This window comes from Drosophila rhopaloa, unplaced genomic scaffold (genome assembly GCF_018152115.1).
Source record: "Drosophila rhopaloa isolate 14029-0021.01 unplaced genomic scaffold, ASM1815211v1 contig_178, whole genome shotgun sequence".
In the NCBI taxonomy this organism is placed as follows: domain Eukaryota; kingdom Metazoa; phylum Arthropoda; class Insecta; order Diptera; family Drosophilidae; genus Drosophila; species Drosophila rhopaloa.
Genome location: NW_025335059.1, coordinates 10560682 through 10587134, shown reverse-complemented (window position 1 = coordinate 10587134; position 26453 = coordinate 10560682). Strand labels below are relative to the sequence as shown.

Genomic DNA, 26453 nt, shown 5'->3' with positions numbered 1-26453 from the left:
TTGGATGGGTGGGGGGGTTTGGTTTGGTTGAAAAAAGTGAAAACTCCCTGGGGCAATAGAGAGAAATGGCCAACTGCAAATGCAATGCAATAAAACAAGTCAGAGAGAAAGAGAGGAGTTGGAATGGGGTAACAACTTGAAGCTGAAATTTCGCGCACTTTGTTGCCAGTTATTGTAGTTATTGTTGTAGTTACTGTAGTTGTTGCACTGCCTTTACACGCAATTCAGTTTTTTAACTTAGTTGCTGCCGCTGCTGCTTTTAACAACTGTTTTATGCTGTCGATTGCAGTTAAAATTAAAATGGAAATGGCTTGTAAGCGACGCTCTAAAAGACATTTCCCATTTTGCACAATTTTCGCTTTTTGCTTTCTGTGCTTTTGCATAAAACAAGTTAAGAAGCAGCCAAAAAAAAAACTGGGCAGAAAAAACGATAATAACCTCTTAAGAAATGTACGTTTACGGCTTTTTAAATGGCAACATAATTTATGGAATCATTACTCTTCGCTCTTATGATAATTGTCGCGGGCAAAGGAAAATACGTTTGAGCAACTTTCCTTGTTTTAGAATGTAGTTCAAAGAATTTGTAACATTACAAGGCGTTTCGCTGACCCCAACAGAAGTGCCGAGAAACTTCTCACTTTGGCTTCGCCTAATTAATATAAATTTCTTCCTGCCCCCGAGATTGACGGCACTACAAAGGGCGGATAAACAAAGCCTGCTTTCTGCTGAAATTTAATACGATTTCAAAGGCACAAACGGCCCTGCTGCAACGGAAGCAACTGCAATCCTGCCACTGCCAACTGCACTTGACAAGCTGGCAAAGTGGTAAAGTGGCCAAGAGGGCTGATGTTGTCATAAAGAGCGGCTAAATAGCAAAGCGAAATGCGAGACCCAAGTTGGGCGTTTTGTTCACTTGCACAGCCGGGGTAAATAAACTCGATGAAGACTTACTTACTGTAGTCCCGGCCAAAAAGAATGCTGCAGCCTGCATCACCGAGAGATGGAAACCCAAAACCGAAGGAACCTCAACTACCTGGCTACATTGTCACTCTAATTGCCTTATTGGCAGACTGCAGACTCCAGACGGGCTGGCTAACCAAAAACACACACTCTCTTCGTCTGTCAAATTAAATGCAAATTACATATTTGGCATTTATGGCTGCGTCTTCGTATTCGTCCATGTCTTCTGTCTAGCTCACTACTTCCACTGCCAGCCGAACCCATTAAAATACCATTAAAATTGACGTCACTTTGTTCATTGTTCCTGCACTCTAACACCGATACTAATTTCCATCATCAGGGTTAAGTAGCTTAGCATTTCCACACCGACTGAACCAATTTTGGGACTTAGAAAAACGTTCGTTTAATTGATTTATGTCTCAAGTCTATAGTCCCGAAGATGGTTCCCGAAATAACGATTTTAAATGGAACCAAACTGGATTAGCCAGAGTTACGAACTCATGAGTTACATTGCTTTTGCAATGAACCGGATGCTCATTTCATGATAATTCTTTCTGATTACTAGGCTTTCTGAGAAGTTCTAGTAATTAAATGCTACTGAATTATTTAAAATTATTAACTTTGTTTTTAAGATTATTAATTAAATGAATAATGACATTTATGATAATTATTGTGATATTAAAAATATGGAAACAAAAGAAAAATGATTTATTTCTTGCTAAATCATTATTAAAAATTTGTATAGAAATAAACATTGTAAATTAAATACGAAAATACATTTTTTAAATCTAAATTAAACTCAGCCCGCAAACTTTCTTTTATTTGTTGATATAAATTAAAGTCTAGAAAGTAAACGCTTTTGTAAATAATTTAATCAGAGCAGAGTGTGAAACAACTGAGTGTTTTTGCTACTCAGCAAATTAATACAAATTCACGTACGTAAAGAAACAAAAAGCGTTAAATTGCGAACAGCAATGCAACGCAGTGCAATAAAAGCGCACGAATTTCCACATATGACGACAGCAACTGCAGCGACGGAGCGTTTATTTATGTAAAGGTCAATTTGCAATATTTGCGCAAGGTTAGGCACACGTTTATGTGCGATTGTGTGGGGCGATCGGCTAAATGAACGATGATTGCGGGAAGCTTTATGCAACTGTAAAATAAAGCCAATCAGTGTGGGGAAGTGAGATTAAAGTTAGCACTACTATTCGTATCCCTCGAACTTAGAGGCATCCATTTACCCACCTGCCACCTTTAGTCAGGTGCAGCTGTCATTAGACGTCCATTTGGGAAAGGCAACTGCGAAATGACATTAAAAGGAATTTCAGCTGACAATGTCGAGCGGATTAGCGGAGTGCGCAAAAAATGCACTCAACCCACAGGTTTTCCGCTATCGCGCATTCGGTGGGCGGCGTATTTCTTGGGCTAAAAGGTCGCTCTGCCGCCACACGCTCATCATCCTTGGCCAAAACGAAGCGAAACAAAACAAAATGAAACACCGGCTTGTGTAAACTTGGGCAAAAACGTGCCAAAATCGGTTTGAATGGCAAATGCTGAATCGAAAAATGCGGGGCTGATCAAGTAGTTTTTGTGTACCATCACTTAAATTACTGTTTTTAGTGAAAACTTTTGTATTTGTTCATGTGGAAAAATCTCGCTTCGCAATAATATTTGCTTTATTAAGTTGTTGCTATAAAAGTACTCTACAAAAAAATTTTTCCTCTCTTCTGTTACAATTAAAAAATTACATCTAAATTTATTTCCAAGTTAATTAAGTATGATTTAAATAAAGCTTTAAGACATGAAATTACTTAAATTAACATTCACATTTACTTCTCACTAATTACAATTTTAGTTTTTCTAATTATCTACGACAATTGTGCTTTATAAAATGAAAACTAATTTTAACTGAAAAGAAATTGAAGTCATTTTAATAACAAAATTTAACTGTCATTCTAGATTAGTATCAACAATGGAAATACAATTAAAACTGAACTCAACGCGCTTTGTGAATTGGGTCATGACAAATAAACTTATAGGATAAATTTTGTCCAATTTTTTAACAAATAAAATCATTTAATTAGCTTTAAACTAGGTTGCACAAACTGTAGGAGCAACCCTCTCGCATGCATAGATGCATTTGCATAGCCAATGTCAGTTCCATTTATGCCACTATGCTCGCCTTCGCTTTGCATTGCCGTCTGTTGTTGCCCCCAAGGTTGCATTTACCATAATATGGGGGTGCGATGTTGCCACTATTGCAGCTGATAACCACAAGCCATCGACTAAATGAGGGTCGTCTATATATATTTCATTTAAATCGGGTAAATGGCTGATTTTAGAGACCTTTGCCACACCACTAGAAATCTTAAAAGCCAGGCTAACGCGTTGCATCACCGAAAAACCAGCTGAAAAACATGACAAACAATTAAAATGCAACTTTTGTGGCCAGCGTTGTTGTTCTGGTTTGCACTGTTTGGCCGGGCAGGTATTTTTACACTTACGTAAAAACAAACGCCGGCAATAGTTGTTAATTTTACTTGTTGAAAGTTAATAGTTTTATTTTTGTTATCATGACAGTTGAACGCAAATAGCGCAGACAGCTTGTTGCACAACTTTTATATGAACAACCTGGGCGAGTTGGCGCGTGTTGTTTTTCATTTTTCAATTCACAACAACTCTTGACCAACTGCAACGCAGGAAAATTCAATCAGCTATCAAAAAGTGGATGGACTTTACCTTTACGAGTGCGAAAATAAACATCAAATAGACTGGGGGAACACGTATTACTTCATCGTTCAAAGGATGCTTACCTGAAAGTAAAGGAAAAAGAAAACGAAAATGATACATTTATTTTGATTTCCATCTATACCATATAAATATTTTGCTAAGGCCAACTGAATTCATCTCGTTTCTTCCACAAAAAATACCTTGTTATGGCCCATTTGTATATTTATGTATCCTCTTTTGAAATTTTGGCTGCCATGTAAAGACACGATAAAAAACTTTGACTAAAAGTCTGCCCCAAAATTGTTTGTACTTTCAAGATTCCGCAGCCCATTTACAGCTATCTAAACAAGAACCGAGAACTCTACGAAATTCTTTTTAATATAATTCACCTTGAACAGCAATGAACAGCAACAGAAAATAAAAATGGAAAGAGGAAAAACTAACAGAACTTACAGGGAACTGATAAAGAGCCAAAATAAAAATGAAACAAGTGTATTCAAAGAGTTGTCGAGTGCTGCGATTGATAAATTGAAATCAAGTCATAGCTACATATTTCTGAATGACACAATCAACATTGTTTGCATGGACCGCAAATGGGAAAAATATTTCACATGCCTTTTAATATGTTTTTTTTACCAGCAGTTGGAACTAGCCCAAGCCACACCCCTTGCCCTTTACCATAATGCCAATCAACTAAACACACACACGCACAGTAGCATACAATGGTAGCTTAATTTATGAAATTAACAAACGCACAGCGGCGGCGATAAAAAACAGGCTCACCAGCCACATAAATAAATAATAAAATAAACCACAACCACCGAAAAAAAACTGAAAAAATAGAACATAGAGAATGTAGCTTTTGGGCCCTTATTTATTTACAGTAAATGCTGGCAGGCCACGAGAATTTTTCATATGTCGTCCAAATCAGCAACTCATGAAGGTGATAATGCTCGCAATGGGGGAGGAGGGGGCGCGGCTGATCGGGGAAGGGACGCACACGAGTGCTGATGTCGGTAATCAACCTTGAATTCGTTTTATAAGCGCCTACACACAACAAAAAGTTCGAGGGAGCCAAACGAAACGGAAACTATGTAAAAGAGAATTAGAATCGCGAGATACTTAAGGTTGAAAGGGGCAAAAAAAAATCACTAGGGGAACTGCCAGACAGCTTCCAAACCCAAGTTATATATATTTTTAAATTAACATTTTACCCCCATACCCATACCCAGCAGATATTCGAAAAGTGATGTCGTAACAAACTCGTTTCCTTGTTAGTTTTTAGTTTTCTGTAGTGGCCTGCCACTCAGGTAAAATCAGACGTCACTCGTATCGAGTTTTCTGGCCAAAAATGAAACCATTTACTTTGTAGTATCTCGAATACATAAAATCAACATAATTCAAACATAATTCTCAAGCTCAAGCGACAGCACGTGATGGCAGCATGCAAAGTGAGCTAAAAATATTTATCTGTTTTCGTTTCGTGTATTTTGATTATTTATTTTCGAGTGGTCCGAAAGTTTTGGGCTAGTTGAACCGATCTCGAGTTCGGCTGAGCTTTGGCTTTATGTTTTTCTATTGTGATCTCAGCTCGAAATGGGAAAATATAAGCCAACAGTTTTGTTTGATTGTCCAAGGCTGTGCATTAAAATTCAAGGCGTGCCGCCACTCATTAAAATTTATCTACGTCATAAATTCCCCAAAAAAGAGCCCACAACAAAATATGTATGTTTAATGCAAAGCTAGCACTGCTCGGCCATTTGCATGGCCATTGTAAATATTGGGAAACGGTGCGTATGTGTGATGCCTGGCTTATGCTGATCACTGAAACAAATATCCCGAAAATGCCAACTAATTGGACTGTCAAAGAAATTAAACCTATTTTAATTACAAATTTTAACTGACACTGCAGATTGGCATCCACAATGGAAACGCAAATGTAAATTCAATTTACAACTTTCTGAATTAAGCCATCCCAGATAAACCCAAGAGTTAAATGCAGATTTGCAATGTTTTAATTTTCCTTCACATTTCCAGGCGAATCTCTGCAGTTTCCGTGTCAATCGACTGGCCAATTTAATTTACAAATATTTTAATGCCTCGAAAGACAGACGCCTACATAACTGAGTAACTGATTGACATATTTGCATTCATTTACTTGATTTGCCATTGTTTTTAAGTTCAAAGCAAGTGCCAAAATCTGACTTGAGGCCTAAATAATGGCAGCAAAATGAAGAGAGTACTTGAAATGTATACACAGTTGTGTTTACGATAATATTAGTATTTGCATGCTCTTAAAATGCAAACAAAAATAGTTTTAAGGAAACTAAGCATTTGTATACATACATATGGATTTTATTAATTTTTAATAAAAGTGAAAGTTATGCATATTTTTATTTGTTCTTTAAAAACTGAAATCATTTTCAATTGTTCTAGTCTTTTAGGAACTTTACAAAGGCGCTTTACTATAGTTTACTGTTGTCTCGAAATTTGTTGGCGAAAACAGAAACGGCAAAAACATTGAACAAGTTAACTAAAAATAAGCTTATTTATTGTTGCTTTTCTTGCTTTGTCTTCCGTTGCACTGATGAAAACGAGTGCGAATGCAGTGGCGAATCCCCGTTCACCTTCCGCAGGAGGGGGCAAATCCCCCTCCCCTTCCCTCTCCCCCTTCAAGCCATCTCAATGCCAACGGCTTAAAGCTCAAAGCCTATCCGAGTTTTGTTGCTGTTGCGCTTATTTTGTATCTGAACGATACATTTTAGCCGCTGCCGTTGTTGTGTTTGCCTTTGCTTTTGCTTTTGCTATGGCCACTTGCAGTTGTCATTGCGGTTGCCGCTTGCGCTTGGAAAATTGGGTTATTGGGTCATGATTCAGTTCGAAGCAATAGCAGCCACAACACAACACAACACAATCGCCTCGATTTGTTTTTCGTTTTGTGAGCGCCAGCGCGATCGCGCCCACTGGCTGTCAACAAAGCGAACTTGTGGATACATTTTCAGCTACTGTTTGCCGGCTGCAATTTATACACAAGCGAGTGCAGCCCCCAGACTCCAACGAACTCATCGAAATTTCAAACTTAAACCCAATCCCAATCCCATCCCAGCCAGAGTTTTGTGTGCCTCGCTTTTTGTATCTTTCTAATTGACTTCCCTCTTTTGTCTGGCCATTGTCAGCGATGTTGTCGTTTTCATTGAAGTTGCTGCTGTTGCTGTTACTGCTGCTGCTGCTGCTGATGTTGCTGCTGTCGTCGCTGTCGTTGTTGGGGCAACACTTGACACTAATTAGGCCACTCTTTGTGAGCCAGAGCTTGCCTTGCGTTGCATTATCTGCAGCTGAGCTGCAGCTCTATGCAAATGTTTTCCTCCGTTCGCCTTTCAATTAGCTGCCGTCTAAATATGTATCAGAGCATATTTACCCGGCACAGGGCGCAGATAAGCGGGGAATGCATATTGCAATGCATATAGGAAGAGAATCGAAATAGTTCTCCCTGGGTGCGAGGTGCAAAGAAACTGCGCAGCTAAAAATACGGCCAGATACAGTATCTCAATCAATTCTATTATGCTCGACTGGCAGTAAATCACTCCAAGACAAATTGATATTGTAATTTTCTCAATTCGTTGTATCTAAACATTCTGGGCCAGCGAATTCCTATACACTCAAACTAAATAAATTCCCATTTGTTTGGCTGCGTTTTTCAGTGAACATAAGCTGCATACATTTTTCAGAGTGTATTATCTGTGCCATTGACCAACATTCTGCCGCCTTCACGGCTAACATGTAAAATCGTACAAGTCTACGGATGAAAATAAGAAATGAGCAGGAAAAACGGAGGACAACATGAGCCATAAATTTCAATCAAAAAGTCTGCCAGCAGCAATTAAATTGCGCAATTTTTGTCTCGCTTTTTTATGAGCATAGAATTTTCGGGGCTGCAATGAGAATTTGATTTTCTGTCTGAAAGATTGAACACCAGCATATATATTCAAGTTATGTGTGTGATGGATGGCGCCGATGGGACTCGGAAATAATTCATCTGGGAAAAGCGAAGCAGGTTACTATTCACACCGAAAAGTTCACACTGGCTTGCTCAACTAGCCAACTGCAAATATGTAGATATTCATGGTGTAAACACATCACAGGTACGCATTGAACTGCTCACAATTGCATAATGACTTTGGCATTAGCATATCAAATATTTCTGTGGGCGTCTCGCTTAGTATTTTGTTTGTTTGCTGCGCTTCATTTTCGGTTTCTTCTTTACTTTTGAGCTGCCCCCGAATCGGAATCAGAAAAACATGACACACAACATTGTAGCACTGACACCAAATAAATTTCGAACCAGCAACTGCAGCTTTTGGACTTGGCTCAGATTTATTTCGGTGTGACAAGGCAAGGCGCTTAATTTGTTTACCGACTCCCCCAAAAAGAGACTGAAACAGGGGAGAAGTTGCTGCCAAAGTAGCACACAGTAATTTTTGTTTGCTTTTCGAGCTATTTCGTGTGATGCAAACGAAATGAATGCAGCCAGTGGTGGTGACACACTTAACTCTCAAGTTGGTCACCCTGTCGGCTACGCAATGTTCGTACTGTGCCTGGCTGTGGAATTCAAAGAGAGGCCATACGTTGCCTTCGAAGGAACCACTCTATTGCCACTCCCCTTCTAAACACGAAGTCAATCAGCCGCAATCCAGTGGATTCCTATGTTTTGATGATATCTACGCTCCCATTCCCCTTTCTCCCCAAAAAACCGAATGTATGTCATAATTTGCCTGGTTCGTTTGTTTGTTCACCCCGTGTTGTTGCCTTGTTTACTTTGGGAATTCGCATGCAGCGCCTCGGTTTCAGCCATAACAACAAGTTTGCCCTGCCGGCATCGAGTGTTTGACCCATTTCCATTTCCCTTCGCCTGCCTAACAAACCGAGTGAAATATTTTGTTTTTTGTTTGGCAGGAGGTTGCCACTGCAACTGGGTCAACTAGCCACCCCAAAAACTTTGATTAATCCCCCTGCTTTGATCTGTTGTTCCCCCGGCAATGTAAACAGAAAGCTAATAGATGGAGTAACTCCAATCACCGGCAGCTGACAGCTTCCCAAGCGCCAAGCAGCAGACTTTGAACCGGGCTGAGAAAGAACCGGCCCGCTATTTCGTCATTGGCCAAAATGGATGGCCGAAAATCACCTGGGAAGCACCCAGCAACAAGACTCAAATCGCTTCCCATTCGAGTCATTGTCTCATAGTTATTTATTTACTTTTATTCTGCTTCTTTGGCTGGGTTTCTTGACCGAGCGACCGGCATATTTTGGTACCAATGACGAAATCTACTATGCCTCCCCTTATAGTTAAATTAAATCTGACACGCATCTCGGGCTTGACTTTTTATGTCGGTCTTACCATTTAATGGACTTCTTCGTAGTCTTACACTCGTACGGTTTCTGTTTTGATAGCCGGCTACTCACTTTTGGAAATTTCGTTTTGAATGGCGTTTCAAGAGAATTCCCCAGCACAAGATTGGATTCAAATTACGATTTTTAGGCTTCGTTGGACGCCGCCGCCACCGCCACAAAAAAAGGAACCAAAACCCGCAGACAGAGGGAGCGAGAGAGCATGATTGAGTTAGAGGGAGAGGGGTATAGGGAGCGGGTTCGTTCGCCTCACGTTCAGCAGCCACCACCAAGTTTGTTGACCTTCATCAAAATCTGGCGAGGGCAACAGGCAGACACAACACTGAGCCAGACTAAAAAAATAAAAAATATACAACGCAAAGGATCACCTGTTGCTGCAGCTGCTCAATGAAAGAGACGCGTATAGGGAGTGAGAGAGAGACAGGTATATATTATGAACCCTCAGAGGGTAGACGAAAACACAAAGGGAGACTGGGCAACCCCCGCTTGGCTGAGTCCCAAATTCCTTCTCATAAAACTTGTCTGCTCCTTATTCATTACATAAGTACTCAAGGCTCAAGCAACATAAAAATAATATTTAGTCAAATATTTAATACTAAAAACTTTGAAACGATGAAACAAAATCAAGATAATCAAAATCATATTATTATTTATATGTGTTATCGAAACCTTTTTTAATACAAGCCCAGAAAAGATAAGTCCCAGGCACCACAGCTTAAATGTCTTGTACAACATTTCTTGATAAATATAATAAGATACTGTTTTACAATTTTAACAATTTTAAGATTCAAAAGTAATCAACTCTTTATCTTTCTTTAATAAAATAGCCCAATATAATTTTTATGAATATTAAGGTCCAAGATCAAAATATATAATATAATGTAATCAGAAGTTTTCATTTAAATTGTAAATATAATTTCTGTTAACTTATAGGAATTTTAATGAAAAATACAAATTAAACCACACGAAAAACATCAAAAAGCGACACAAACAAAATATGTATATATATCCACTCAAGGCTCGACTGCAATCATTTTATTCGGCTCACAATATATTACATAATTTCATAATCGCCAAAGCAAAACAGAAGAGAGAAAAAAGAGACAAGTGTCAAAGAGTGCAGCTGAAATTCCAAGCGATTTAAACAGCTTGCAGCAATTGAGGCGATTTAAAACGCACTCGACGGCCGAAAGAGACAGCGGAATCAATAATATGTAAATGCGTTTGTTCCCCTGCCGAAATGAACCGAAAACACAAACACAGAGACCCAAACAGTTGGAATACTCGAACGGGATCAACGGCTCGCGTTCCCGAAAGTTGAATAACCCAAATGGGCGTATAAACAAAAAGAAGAAGCAGCCGGAGAACGTGTATAAAAATTCAGAACCCAGTAGAAATAAAACGAAATCGGACGGGAGGGTATTATTATTATTTAACAAATAAATCTACGGCTTATTATGCACGAATTTGACTCAACATAAGAAATTATCATAACGGCGTGGGGCGCCATGAGTAACATGGAGTTCTGTGAAAGATGATCAACGCCCCGATGATAAACCCAGGGTGACTAAGCACATCGATCGGTAATCGCAACTAAAACCCCTCCAGGGTGTCAGCAATCCGAAAAAATGGGGACAATAAATGATATCACAGCTTGGGGCTTACCCTAAATATCATCAACTTTGCAGCGTTTCACATTTCAGCACCAGCACTTCGTTCCCTCATTGCTTTTAGCCACGATACTTGGTAAATATATTGAACATATCCAGTTGCATTTCCTATGTACATAAACTACCCCCCTTTCTATTCTGATTGCAATTCAATGAATACGGGGGGCCAAAGGAATCCTGGTCGTCCCTTTATGTCATTCATGTCTCAATACGGATCTGGGAATTTATGCGAGAGTTTCCTGTTTCAATTAAATTTTATTTGAGGAGATAAAATTTTACGAGCCTTCATTGTAGCGCAGACAGCAGCACAACACAGAAAAATTGTCAAGAAAATGCCAATGGAATTCCAGACTGTTTTTCATTTGGTATGCGTACTATTTTTTTTTTTTTGCCAAAACTTTGCAAAAAAAGATACTGTTATGGCAAGTGCTTAAGGAATTTGTGCATTGGTTCAATTAATTTCAGAATAGCAAACGATCCGACGACCTCATCGCAAGCAACTTCAAGTGACTAATGCCGAAGTGAGTGTTCTATATTTATACCGTGACGTCGTAGGCAGTGTTTATGGGCCACACCCACTCGAACGCAGACGCCCCCGCCCACGCCCTTTTCAAACGCCCACGAGAAAGTGAAAATGGAAAATGAACCATAATAACATCCACTCAAATGGCCAGGAGGCAGGGCCTTGGGATATTTGACAACTAATCGGCTCGTAAATATGGCACTGCAATGGAAATTGCACAGGGATTATCCAGAGAAGTACAATTGAAAGTAAAGTAAATAACAGACAGGGTCAAATGAATCCGGTCTTTTCCCCACTGTGAAATTGTGATAAGCACTCGGCGTAAAAATGCTACGTAAGCAAACAAACAAACAACCGAACAAACTCACTCACACCGCCATTACGTATACGCAGTGAGCAATGATGACGACAGAAATTGCGTAGCAGATGCCAATGAAACGGAAGCATTGTCCCTGGCCAGGGGCGTACTCGAGGCAAACATAAGCATCCCCGTCTGCCGAGAATTTCCATTAGTGGGTTCTCCCTTTCAACGGACACCCCTGTCAACGCCCCCTTGGAATTTATAAGACCGAAAAAGTAGAAGTATGCCAAAGACACAGCCAAAGCAAAGGCAAAAAAGCGAAGTTGATTGTTATGTGAGGTGAAAACTGTTAAAGCCAGAACTCGGCGTGAGGACCTAGAAATGCGAACTTAGTGATGGGAAATTGACTCGTATTACCTAGTTACATTCCAGTTGAACTTATAGATTTATAAAAGTATATATTGTATATATGGTATATTACATTATTGTTTTATTACTTTCTAAGCTACGATATTAGTGAAAGTAATGTAAACAATTATTCTTTAATAAATCGTGTTAAGTAAAGGATTAAGTAATATTTATTTTGGTATTCTTCCTAAATACATAAATCGTATAATAATAGCAAATAGCCTTCGAACCCTTTGATATCATCCGTAGAAATTCTTTACTTTTTACCCCAAATGGGTTCTTAATTTCCCAAAAAAAAAACTTACCCAGCCCTAAATGTCATCTCTATTTTGGTTGCTTTGCATGCTGCACGAAACTCATTCAAGTTAATTTAATCGCGTAATTTACGCATGATTGGCATCGAAAACGCGTGAAGACATCGGCCGTGTGTCGGCTCAAAAGCTTCTTTGTTTTCCCTCCACTCGCTGGCGGTGTAGCTTTCGAAATGTAAATAAACGAAAATAGCGCCCAAGCGGTGGAATTTTGGGGTGTCGAGGGCAAGGAGGTTGATGGAGGGGGAGGGTGGTGTCGGGATTGGGCGATGACGTCGCCATCACGCCTACGCGGCCAAGGGAAAAACGAAAAGAAGAAGCCTCGAAATAAACAAAAAAAAGCTAAATCGAAATACATACACATTCACATACAGAAACAAAGGGAGAGGGAGCATAGGGCCCAAACATAACGGTGAGAAAACAAAATGGCGACCATATTGCGTTGTAGTTTTTCGGAGCATGGGAGGCTGCCATTTTGTTTTGGGCGCCATCTCTCCCCCACTCCACTTCTCTCTCTCTTTCTCGCTTTCGGGTGCGTAAGTTTGGCGTTTTTGTTGTTTCTTCTTTTTTTTGGGAACTTTGGCGTTCCAGCCGACCGTTGGCGAACCGACTGATTGACGGCCCAACCGAATGAATGAGAGTCTGGCCATTTGGCCAACTGGCAGACGCTGCATTCGAAATGCGGTAGAAAGTGGCCACAGCCGACAGCTCAGCGGTAGAAAGTGTGAAGTTTTCGACTTTGCTTTTGCCAGCCACCGGTATTATGTTGGTATTTAGCTGCGATTCAGATATGGATTAACACACAAAATTTATTAAATTTTGGCAAAAGTAAATTAAAACTTAAGTGATCAAAGACATTATACAAATTATTATTTATTTAATAATTTTTAAAAATATTTTACAATATTTACTTTAAATAGTTGAAAATTAAGTGTTAAATTCAGCTCCTGTGGTAACTTAAAATACAGTGAGAAATTCGTAATTTTTTTTATGTTCCATCGATTTTTAACTGCAAATTCAAACACTTAAGTGGCTATCACATTTTAAGGATTAAATCTTAAAGATCAGTCTAAACAAACAAGTTAAATTAAATAAAAATCTCTCTAATCACTACTTTTTTTTCCACACTCGAAATTATCTCCGAAATCAACTTTCATCATCAGCTGGCAATGGATTTCAGACGTCCACACACTCCGTTTGGGGTTCAATTTCCCGCCCGGACAACTCGTCCGTCCGGCCGTGATAAGCCGTATACGATAAGCGTGCAAGATTTACTATCGCCTTGCTTTTCAGGGATTTCCAGCTTGGAAATGTGCCTGCCACTCGAGCCGCGACTTTGGCTCGGCTGCCGGCGCTGATTCCCCCCGGGTGCAAGTTGCTGCTGTCAATTGCACATCAGAGCCGAAGGGGTTTAAAGGGGGCGAGAGGAAAAGAGGAGCCAATAGTGGCAACAAATTTGTCGAAATCAAGTCAACAGCTTGATGCTGCCACACACAAACTTACAACCATCTGCACAGAAAAAGATCGCAGAGTATTGCTTTGTATGTTTATAGATCATTTTGATTTCCTTACTTGGAAACTAATGAATAAATAATATTTAACTGGATCTTAAAATACACTTAGGACATTTACTGACGTAATGAAAAATAAAGGTACAGGTGCCACTATGTTATTTGTAACCATTTGTGATTTTAAAATTTAAATTATTAAAAATGTATAAGACCAATAATTAGTTACTTTTTTTCTGAGCGGCTAAGAACAGGAACAAATGGATTAATAGTTTATTTTAAAGCATTAAATATTAAACAAATTTGTTGAAATATTTTGTATCTTTTGTTCCACATAAATTTGAAGTGTACAATAAGCGTGCACCGATTGAAAAGTGTGGCTGTTCCACTTCAAATTACAATCATTTTGGTTGGCAGCTCAGTAGTTGTTGCAGGGGCAACTGTTGCAAGTCAGCACGATTGGAATGCAAACGAACCCCTTACCTCACCCCTTACTTTGTCAAGAAAAAAGGAAAACTTTGTTCTCTGTCGGGTGGTAGGTTAGCCAGAATACGAATACGAAACATTTTAATTTGATTAAATTTCATGTGACCCAAATACCGAAAACAGTTATTCTCAGTGCCCTAGACGAAAGCCGCCACCCACCGCTCACCGCCCACTTTGCCCCCCAGGAAGAGTGACAATGGCCTCGCATTACGAAGAAAAAAAACAAGGGAAAACGCAGAGAAGCGAAATGGGCGCAAAACAAAATCAAAATTGTGATAAAAAGAAGGGGGAAAATGGAAAAGCGGTTAAGGGTGAACGCCGAGGGGGGTGCCCAAGTGGGTGGGGGGGGGGATGCTAAATGGGTTTGTGTTCAACGTACACAAACTGGTGACGTTGACATCTTCTTTTATTTTATCCGAACTTTTGGGTTCTGCCACATGAAAAGCAATTTTCATGCGTGGCTTCTTCTTTGTGTTTCCAGTTTGTAAGTGTGCGTGCTTCCGCTGGCAGAATCGAATGGAAACCGAACCCAAAATACAAAACTCAGAGCCGGTTTTTCTTCAAAGCGAATAATATATGTACAAAAAGTATACCATACTTGTACAAAAAAAACTAAGGCTCTCTTACACGCACACACACACTTACGCACACACACCGGCAAACTGAGCGTGCGTAAAGTGCGTAACTGTTGTTAATAAGAAACGGGTTTCTCGCCCTCTCGCTCTTTCTGCTTAGCTGGTGTGTACAGCTGTTTTCTGTTTATCTCTCACTTTCCGCCTCCTCTTTACATTCGTATTTTTGTTTACGTTCTGTGGCACGCACACACGCGACCACGACACGCACACAACTCCCCCCTTCCCCAACCCCTACCACTCTCACACCACCCGCTCACTAATACCAACGCGGCAGGGCTTCTTTGCATCTCTATCTGCAAGTTTGTTTTGAATCTGTGTGTTACATTCTGCTGGGGAATACATTTTCTCTCCTCTTTTTTTCTCTGTGGGGAAAACCCTCTTTTACCTTACTTAATCACCAAAATTCAGCTTCATCGCTTTCACTTTTAAATTAAGTCATAATAAAGCCAAACAAATAAAGCCTTATAACGCACAAACCGAAAAAAAACTTAACCTACTTTCGTGTGAATAAAATACTGCGCAAAAAATGATTCGAGATCAATAATTAAAGCTCTCGCTCGTTGATTGAAACTGGACTTTTATATACATATGTGTGTAGCCCTTGGCGCAGTTCCGCAATCAAAGCAAAATCTATTTTGGCAAATATTTTATGGTGCTCATAATAATATAAAAATGGTTTTTGAGTCTTCCGGGTGCGAAGATAAGTGGAACTGCAGTCTTTGATTATAGTTTTATGCAAATACAAGTTTATAATTGCTCGCAAAATGTATGATATCGTTTTATCTGCCAGGGCTATTTTTCTTTTCGAGTTGCTTTTCCCGCACAACTGAAACACTTGAGAGGCGATTATTTTTGTTATTTTCCTGCTGCTGTCCGCTGTCTTTCTTTGAGCGTTAATCAAAACCCCATTTCAAATTGACCCACATACCAAGGTGGCATGTACCCAAAACGCCAGACTCACTCAGACAAACTCAAAAAATCAGGTGTGCAGGTGTGTGTGTGTATAAATATCTGGTTGAGCTTGTGCTGAAAGGCCGCTTTTGAAAACGCTAAAAATCAGCCAACAAAAAGGCGCTGCTTTGAAATCAAAAAACACAAACGAAACCGAAACAAGCTAAATATGTATATGCATTTTTGAAAGTCGTTTCGATTTAGGTATCTCACCTTCAGTTTTTTCGGTTGCCAATCGCTGGTGGTGGGTGATAGCTCCCTTTCAATTTGACCTATCTGTGAGTCATAGGACCGTAAAAGAAATTAACGCTATGCCGACAGATGAATACCACTTGTAACCCAAAACAGGCAGAGGACAAGTCTCGTTTAAACTGCAAAAAGGTCAGCAAAGACCCCAAACACAAAAGCCAAACGTTTCCATTCCCTCCCCAGAATTTATTACTTCCAATTGGAGTGCATATTTTTTGTTGAGTATAAATTGCCAAAAAGCGGCTACTTTCTACCTGCAAGATCTACGAGTAGCCGGCAAGGTCGGTTAGTCATTAGAGTGCAGCAGCACCCAAACCGATTCCAAACCATGTCCAGTCCCAAACCCAAAACTCCGAAGTAAAACCGAAAATACAAACAGCGGTGCTCTTGAGTGGCCTGCCAGTCATTTTTTGGCCTGTTCCAGACAAAAAACCGAAAACGGCATACAGGCAAAGAACAAAAAAGGGAATTTATGTTTTTGCCGGTATCGTAAAACCATAGCAATGCAGAGAGAACAGAAAACGGAAAAAAGACGGGTAGGGGGACAGCGAGGGAGAGGTTAGAGGATATAGCAGGGCAGGTCGTTAGCCGATTCCGATATCCCGAGACCTGAACAGCGGGTAGTCCCCCAAAAGAGGTATAGAAAGAGGAAGCAGGAGTAGGCATGTCCCGCCAGGATTCAAAACAAGGCCTCATAAATGATAAAATTACTCAGCTGATCAGGACCCCTGATAAATGATCGCAGAGGTAATGGATTTATACAACACATATGTGGAAAGTTTTGGGCAAATCCAATTATCAGCTTACAACTTATTTCGGTCGCGGTGAAAACCCTCAGCAAATTGATGGATTTCTTCTGTTCGAAAGCGGTAGTTGTAAATAAACTGCTTCCACTGTCATGGCCATTCACCTGGTCAGCTGGCCAAATTGCACATTTAGCCGGGCCAAAAACGGGTCACAGCCGAAAAGTGAGAGGCCGAAAAGAACAAGTTAAATATATTTCGGCCAGCAATGAAAGTAAAAAGTCAAGTGGAGAAATGGGAGCAGCACGGTTGCGTGCGTACACAAAAATCAAGAGGCAATGGCAATGTCATTTTCAATGCCATTAAAATGAATTTCGTTTTAAATGCAAAACACACAGGTACAGAGCGTCAGATAACGAGGGAGAAACTACAAATTACTCCCGGAAGTGGCAACAAATCGGAGTGGGCTACCCGTCTTGAGTTCCTCCCAAGTCTTGACAAATTATCCCCGACATTTGGGCCGGCAGCTGAGCTTAATTCTTGGGCCAAGTCAGCGAGTGCCCCCCATTAAATGAGCTTGCAAATTATATGCGCTGTTCCTGCTGGACTCTTGATTCATGGCCCGGCCATTATACGTCATCGTAATTGAAATGCCACTGGAAATGGACGTGGAAATGTAAATGTAAAGCACGGAGATGGCGATGGAAATGCGTGCAACAAGTTTCTCGTTTAAAACAACCTTAGAATTAATTGCCTCACGTTTCCGATGCGAACACAACAACAAAAAAAAAACACAAAAAACTTGTTTTGTGGCAAACAAAGGCGGGCAATTGAACCGAAAAAAAATTTCGGTTGGAGTCAAACACTCACACACACACGTGACCATCACATGCCAGCGAGGACAACTATTGATAGATGTAACAAATTTCCCCACCCCCGCTGTCAGTTCAGTTTTCGATTACGAAACGAGCCAAAAAAAAAACCAGCCACAGACGGCAAACAAAAAACCAATTGTTGATTGACTTACAACAGCAGCGGCGAACTTGAGCTCTTCACTTTTCTAGTTATTTTCGAATTTGTGGCTAATGATGAGGTCATAGAAGTTGGAGCTTGTAAGTCGCGCGTTTCTTTATGGCGTTTCGCTTTACATTTCCATAGCTGATTATGCCGAAAGATTCCGAATTCGAGGGTTTTCAGCTCCGCCACATGATCGTAAAACCCAGCGGACAAGCCAAACAAGCTGCGATAGATACATTTTCAGTGTTTTCCCCTTTTGGGCAACAGATCAAACTCGATCAGGTCACAGTCCGGGTAGTATCTGTATCTGCTGGATACTGAATACTGAATACCGAATACTGGATACTGGATACTGGGCACAATGGGCTGACATCGGGCTGGGGACAAGCCCACACATCTGGCAGCCAGCTAGCTAGCTGACAAATTTATCGACTCGCCACACGGAAAAGATACGCGCAGCTGACTTGGCATTGAGGAGCGCGTATCTGTATCTGTATCTCGAAACGTACGGTTACACAGAAGGAAAAAATTATGTTCTATGTTAAATTACATTTTTGTTTTCAAGTTCTTATACCAGCTGATCAATAAACATAGCAGTTTATCAAATTACCAAAGTATATGTTGGCTGTGAATTAAACTTGGACTTTTGTGAATAACTAATTTATTTTTATTATAGTTTACATATTATATTATTTTAATCCTGATACCAGCATTTCAATTATTTAAACAAAATGTGAAAATGATCTGTATAATATAAAATTTCTGATCATCTGTGTGTCTTGAATTCGGTCTTTTATACAAAGCTAGATATATAATTATGACAACTTAATTGAAAAAGTTTGGTCACATAGAAAAAAACGTAGTATATTGCCATATGTTAAAAAATGCATATATATTTTTTTTCAATGCATCAACGCTCGTGACGAATATCTCGGCATTCGAATGCAACAATTACGAATGTTTTTAAGCGATTATTAGTCGAGAGAAAAACCCCGTGCCGGCAAAAAAAAATAAACTGGGGAAACTGCAAGGGAAAAGCAAAAGGTGCCGGGCGAAAATGACAAGTTGGAGGAATAGAGAAGGCGATAGGAAGAGAAAGGGACAGAGCACAGCTTGAAGCCGGCTCTTGCATCTCTTTCTGACTGCAGCGCAGTCAGCCGGCAAACCGCTTCGCCGAGTATCTGTGTGAGCATGTATCTCTCAGATGCATGTGTTCCGCTCATGTATCCAACTATCTTTTGCCATCTATCTGTATATCTGACTTATGACGCAATTCGAAAAGTTCATCCGATCTTGTTGCGCTCTCGCTCTCTCTGCGTATCTCCATCTTTTTCTTTCGACCGGTTGTTGTGTTTGTTGTTGCCAAGGCGCGGCCCCAACCCGGAGAATTAATCTATATAATTACATAGCCGTAAAACGTATAAACCTCAAGCCATGTATCTCTATTTAGCCCTGAAATTGTAGCGCATTTATTGCAATTGTTTTTTTGTTCGCCGAACGTCTCTTTATTTGTGCTTTTTATTTCACTCTTTTTTTATCGTGGGTGCTGTTTGTTTCTCTATCAAATTCTTTTACGAAACCGAATTCTAAACAAATTTTCATTACGACACCATCAACATCGTCGTCACTGAGATTTTTTCGAGTTCGCATTTGGCTTCGGGGCGATTCTATAAATGCCCCCATCCGATGTTTCACCCTAGAATTATTTTCCGCCGCTTTTATTTATTAATTCTTTTTTTTTGTGTTTGTTTAGCTAGCAGTTCAACGATTCCGAGTGACGTAATGGTAAAATGGGCTGTGGCTGGAGGATTAGCTAGATCTTGTTTGTGTGGGCTAGAAGAGTTGAGGAGAATTTATAATGAATTCATGGAGAAAAATAAGCTGAAAATCACGCATGAGTGGTATTATTCTATAATAAAAACACAAAGGGATTGCATTTTTTGAAAGATATTCAATAAACTATTTTATAGCCATTCCAGAGTAGCTATTTTAATATTGGATCTTATCAAGTTGACTTTTTTTTGCATTTTGGTTTGGGGTTTCGATTGCCCCCGAAGATAATTAAATCTGAAGAAGCTTCAGCTTTGGCCAATCTAATCTTGGGGGCTCGAACCGCCCCCAATCGAAAGGGGTTCTATATCGAAGCGCATACGCAAGAAGGCCAACCCAGAGCGTAACCCAATTACGTGCCGAAAAGCGGAATGCGACCCTCGACAAGTATTTTTTGTGCTTTTCTTTTTTTATTCGTTGCATAGTTGCACATAGAACGTGATTGCACATACACACTATATATCGCACGGTACTGTACTGGGGTGCGAGTAAATATATGCTCTGAATAACCGAGTACATAGGCGCATAGATATACATAAGTGCATATGTATGCTGCGCCCCCCAAAAGGGGGGTTTTTCTGTGGCCAAGCCAACCTTGACACAGTTTCCGTCGCCCCACGATGATGATGATGTTGATGTTGGCGATGATGACGACGCAAGCGACGACAGAGCAGCCAGCGGTCAACCCCAAAAAATATATAAAAGCTGCATAAATTGAGAATTCCTTGCTTATCAAATATAAATCAAAGTGACTAAAGAACAATAGTTTTAGGCAGCTAAAAAGTCCCAAGCAATAATTAGTCTAATGCTCATACTATAATATCTTGTTTTGAGTCTTTTCTAAAGTTTATGTTAAAAGATAAGGAAAATAAATAATTAAGGGAAATAAAAATTTTAATACAAAATACAATAAATAATGAAAGCTATTTTCCCTAAGTTTAGTTAAAGAGAAAAGTTAATAATTTTAAGTACTTTATACCAATATTTGTGTGTAAAATAGTGGATTGATTTAGTGTCAATATTGTATATTTTAAATGCAGTTATTAATATATAACATTAGATATTTTTACCAAATTTCTTGAAAGGGTTTTGACATTGTTCTTTGTAAAAATACTATATTATAAGTATTTTAATACATATAAGATTAATAATTAATATACAACAATCATTAATTCAAAAGTTTTTAATTGAAATAATTAAAAATATTTAAAATATCTTGAATTTCTATGTAAATAAAATTAAATTATATTTGATAAAATAAACATTTACATATTTTCTAAAACCTCACTTGGCAATGAAATGCTTTTGATTAAATATTACACATTTAAACTTTAAAGTGTTCTGTTTACCAACTCACCTCATTTCCAACTGTTGTGATCTTGACAGTCACCTCGTCCTTGGTGGCGTCGTGCTCCACAACGTCGCCGCTCTGCTCGCGTCCGTTGTAGGTGAAGTAGACCCGCTGGCCGGGCTGCAGCTCGGTGTCCATGATGGAGCGGAAGCCGGGTCCAATCAGGTCCGACTCGCGGAACTCCTTGATCATGGCGCTGCGGCGGAGTGCCTGGGCGGGACTGATATGCACGCTGGCTACGCGACGCGCCTCCACAATAACCGACGGATCCGTGGAGGAAATGGACGAGGAAGAGGACGATGACGATGGCGAGGACGTGGACGCGACTGGCGACTCGACGGCGGTCTTGAAATCGAAGCGGACCATGTAGCGCGTGTCGGCGTTCAACTGGGCCTCGCCCGGCGCAAGGAAAGTGGGCGGCGGCGGAGGGGAGAGCGGTCCCATGTACGAGGGCGGCGTTTTCACGTCCGAGATGGTGCCGGAGTACCAGAGGCCATCCGGACCCTTGGCACACACCTTGGTGCCGATGATGGAGCGCTTGGCCAAACGGCGGCCGGTGGACATTTTTGTACGTTCGGTGTTTCTAATTGAGGGGATTACAATTTTATTTTCCAGCCTTTATATGCTGGACTTCCTTCTAGTCTTTATTTTCTACGTCTGTTTGTTTGAACTTAGAGCTTGAACTTGGCCATAATCAACCACATTTTCTTGCACTTTAAACACTTTTGCTTTTTTATTGCACTCGAGTATTTGATTTTCTTTCTTTATACTTCTTTGCACACTTTTCTTTCTTAATTATATTCACTTTTTGTTTGGTTTTAAACGCACTTTGTCTTTTGATATTTTGAGTTTATTAATGTGGATTGTAGGGGTTTCGAGTGACTTAAGTCTGGCAGACGTTCTTGGTCAGCCTGAAGACAAGGAATTTGGCGAAACTGGGCAGTTTCCTGATGATGTTTTTGTGATACAGCTCCAGAGAGAAGGTGACGCGGTGCAGGAGCCACTGGGGCGGATGAAAATGCGGCTTTAACTTCACATGCTCGGCGTCGCTGGGCGTTTGAATGGCGTGGCAGTTGCGTTTGTGCCTAAGCATAATCCAATTTTGACCGCTTGTAACGTCAGCTTTTCAGTTTGGTCTTCCTGCGGGCGGAAGGGTGGGGGGTGGTAGTGTTTGGTATTACAAGTTGAAAGTTTTTTGTTTTTCGCGCTTTCGCTGCCGGTCGTTTCACTTTTCTCTCAGTTTTATCACACACTCACACACATGGGGACACACTCGCCGGAGAGCAATATGGGATGCAATTGGCGGCTGCACTGCACTGATTTGTTTTGACTTTTCAGTTTTCTTTTTTGGGGGTTTCCTATCTGGCTTTGTGGCCAAAGAAAATGGAAACGAAACACCAAAACTGTGCCCGATTGTCTTGGCTATTTGGCTTTTTATTAGTTTGCTTTGCTTTACACTTGGCTGTTTGCTGTTGGCTGATTTCTGGTGTTTTGGTTTGGCGGAAAGGCCCGAAAAAGCGCTTATCGGTCTGCTCCCGAGAGTTTCCTATCAGAGACTGAGGCGAGCGAGCGAACGAAACACGAAACGAAACGCAAACGGCCAGTTACAGTTACCCACACACACAGAAACACACTCGCGAACGCTCGCTCTCCGACTCTCTCTGATGTATACCCATACATAAACGCTGTTTCTATGGCATCTACCTGCGCTTGGAAAAGCAAAACAACACATGTGTGTGTGTGTGAGGCCTCCCCGCAGCATAAAAATGTTAGAGGAAAACTGCAATTTCCACGGGGATAACAGAGCAGTCAGCCTAACCATTCGTTAACATTGGGAAATCGCCAAATAAACATCAGATATAAATGCCTTATGCGCAGTAGCCTAGCAGCATAACTATGACGCCATCGTAGCATAAATTAGATGAACAGCAAAAAGTACTACGCAGTAAAAAAAAAGGAAATCATAGAGCACTTGTCAACACAACCAGCATCATAATTCCTATGCGCGTGTGTGTGTGGGCTTGTGACTCGCTCTGGTTTATCAACAACAGAACAACGGTGTGGAGCAGAGCGATAACAGCTGCGAGCAACAATGTTGCGAAAACAGCTGTTGAAAAGCGAACCTCAGCCTCAAAACAAACGAGAGAGCCTTGATCGGCCAGCCCAGCGCTCAAGTCCTCTATAGTCCTTTCTGTAAAGCTGAACGTAACCCCTTATTTTCAGGCTTTTTGTATTTGGAAAATAGTTTGAAATCTATAAAGTAAGTTTGTTGAGTACTACCTAATGTGGGCCTCGAAAAGTGGGAAAAGCATGCCGCATCACAGACAGATTTAAGATTTATTGGTCATACAAATTTATTTCCTATAGTCACTGTGATCACCCATAAACAATTATTCTTTAAAAGGCATTATAACTTAATTAAGCACTATACAATAGCAGAGATTTATGAAATGATTTGAGTCATCAATGTTTACATTTTAGTACATCCTCTTTAACAATCGCAAATGTCCGCAAATGTTATCGTAGGAGAGCAAAAAAGAGCCGGCCGGTTTTTGGTTTGAAACGATAACGTCACAGAATTTAACAGTTAAAGAGAGCCCTGGTGGCTGTGTGCGTGAGTGTGTGTGCGGGGGAGCGTGCTGCTCTCTCACCCTCTCTCTCTCTTTTGGATACTCACAGCTGTTATGAGCTTTGAAATTCATTCGATTTTGTTTACATCAATTTTCCATGCTGTAGATGTGAATATGCTGCTGTTGCTGCGGATGGATGTGGATATATTTCGACGTTTTCTGGTATTTTGGGCTCTCCGCTGTTCGAGCATTGTTGTTGCCTTTGGAATGACCTCTGTAGGCATTCTCCGGCAACGTCAGCAAGTGCCGAAGGGCAGGGGGCGTTTATTGAGAGGTGGAGGATGGGATGGGCGTTCCAATCTTCAACTCCAATAACCATCACATCCATCCAAGATTTGCGTAGTTATTGTTCTGGAGTTTCTGCGTTTTCCACTATGATTTCGGGGTGGATTTTCTGGGGATTTTCACGCCGCCAGCATATTTTGAAGACGTCATTTGCGAACGGAGTTGGAGTCTAGGAAAATGCACTGCGTATTTCCCACACCACCAGCCAAGTGTTAAGTCAACCAAAAAAAAAAAATAACTGGAAAATGGAGGACGGACGGAAGACCTTGTCAGATAGTGCGGAAATAATGCTTTCAGCTCTTATCTAGCCGAAAACTGCTGATTACAGTCGAAGGAAAAACTTATGTAGGCCTTATCTGTATTAGACTACACAGAGAAAATAGTTATAAGCATTAGTTTTATATTGTCGTCTTAGTTTATTTTTAGACACATATGCTAGTAAATTAATGAACTATTTCCCTTGGAGCATTATATATGTATGTATATGCTTTTAACACATGTTATAATAAGATTACACAGCCCATAAGATTTATGCACTTTTTTTTACAATTACATCCCTTACAGTAACAAGTTCCTTGGCGTTTATATGTAAGTAAAACGATAATGTTGAAAATGATTAAAGAATTGCTATAGTCTTATCTAAAAATTACTAAAATAAATATGATGAATAATCAAAATTTATAATCCCAAAACAGTAAACAAATTACATTTGCTTTTGCTTCATTATGATTTTCATTCCACCTGATTCATTATTGAGTGTGTGAATAATATTATTATATATTTTACTTGTATGTATACTATAATTTCTATAGATACTAATTTAATTAACATATTGGTATAAAACAAAATACCATAATATGTTGCGATATTTTAAATAATTACCGTTAAATTTCTGTAACTTTTAATTCTCAATGCATATATGTATGTATTTGTTTTTGCCAATAAAACTAGCTTAAGTTATGGATTATATCGAGTTATAATAGTTCGACTTATACTAGTTCAACTGGTATTTTGATATTCGATATGGGTAAGTGATGATGGGTGATTTCTTCCTCCCCTTGCAGGCGAAATAACAAGAAGATGAAAAGGAGTGGCGGCCAAGTGCAAAGATGAACTATCTGGCAAATTCAATTAATCATTTCTCCAGTGGAAATTCCGAAGCAGCAACAACAACATTTCGAATCAACAGAGCGTTACCAGAGCTACAACAAATACGCAGTTACGAAAAGAAAACAACAAAGTGGCTGCTCAAGTGAATGTAAATGTGAATGTAAATGCAATCCACGAGTTACAACACCAAAGGCAGCGAGCGACGAAGGAAAACGCAAAAGGCAAGAGGCAAAACCAAAACAAAGCATAGGCGTTAGACGGAGCGAGATGGCAATAGTTAGATACAGAAAACATGCACACACAGATACACTGGCAGTCGGATACAGATACGCGCATACAGGCGCATTGACACATTACCCAAACTGGAAAATAGGTCAACCAGTTGAGAGGGCAACAGAGGCCGGCCCGCTCTAACGCTAATGTTAAAGAGAGTGCATATGGGTGCTGTAAAAGAGAGGAGAGAGCGCGCATTACAGCGCCTGTAAGAGAGTGCAATTAGAACGGGAATCGACTGTTAGCTAACAGCGGCCCCAATTTGCAGGCCGTTCTGATTGGACTTGTTCCAACTGGAGGGACAGACGGGAAAAAGTTCTCAGCAGCTGTTGCACTTTGGATGCACCCCTCACCTCTCCTCCTGACCATCACCAAATTCAAATTTTATTCGAATTTTATGAAAATTAAACCGGATTTTTGGATTGCTTTGTAAAGTTGTAATTATTACTTTTACCCTTTTTTGTCAGTGTTATTATAGCCGCTGCATTTGGTAGGGCGCCGCAATTATTTCGTACACTTAGCATGAAGTGTAATTTTATTCATTATTTATGAGAAAAATTTCCATATTAAAGAAATGCACAAATATTGTCTAAAAGATGACTAGTTTATTGGGTCATTCCTTCTAAAATATATATGACTAAGTTTATCTTTTTGATTGGTATTCCTAAATTTATTTTATAAATGTTCTGACCTGTGCAAAGTTGAGTATTATAGGTAGAAATATTTCTAAATGCACAATTAAGAATTTCGCTATTTATAAGGTACATCTGAAGTGGATCTTACAAATATTTATAATAACTTTTCAACTTTTTTGCAGATTGCATTTTGCAGTGTATTTTCATTCCCTTCTTTATCACACGCTTATACCCGTAGATATGCGCATTCTCACGTGTGTGAGTGGGGATTTGATTGGATCGCCTTCGAAACCGGATTTCGAAAATATGTATGTCATTCCATACCGTTCCATTCAATTACGCTGATGCCTAGGTATCGCCGAAGGTATAGGTCCCACAATGGACGGCCTTTGTTGGCAAGAAATCGACTTGAAATTACCCCGATCGAACGACGAAATG

At 40.0% G+C, this 26453-nt stretch overlaps 2 protein-coding genes across 4 annotated transcripts in view; both read right to left on the bottom strand.

Moving 5' to 3' along the window:
- LOC108049052 (zinc finger protein 704) overlaps positions 1–21661 on the bottom strand; it is a 119719-nt gene extending 98058 nt beyond the window's left edge. For all 3 annotated transcript variants that reach the window (XM_017130081.2, XM_017130082.2, XM_017130084.2), the window contains exon 1: positions 21089–21661. In XM_017130081.2, the coding sequence (XP_016985570.2) occupies positions 21089–21646 (558 nt within the window). In that variant the 5' untranslated portion in view covers positions 21647–21661. The remainder of the gene's footprint in view (positions 1–21088) is intronic.
- Positions 21662–21957: 296 nt separating this feature from the next.
- LOC108049055 lies at positions 21958–22654 on the bottom strand. The gene has a single exon (XM_017130086.2). The coding sequence runs from the start codon at positions 22173–22175 to the stop codon at positions 21966–21968; it is 210 nt and encodes a 69-aa protein (XP_016985575.1). The 5' UTR covers positions 22176–22654; the 3' UTR covers positions 21958–21965.
- Positions 22655–26453: the final 3799 nt, after the last annotated feature.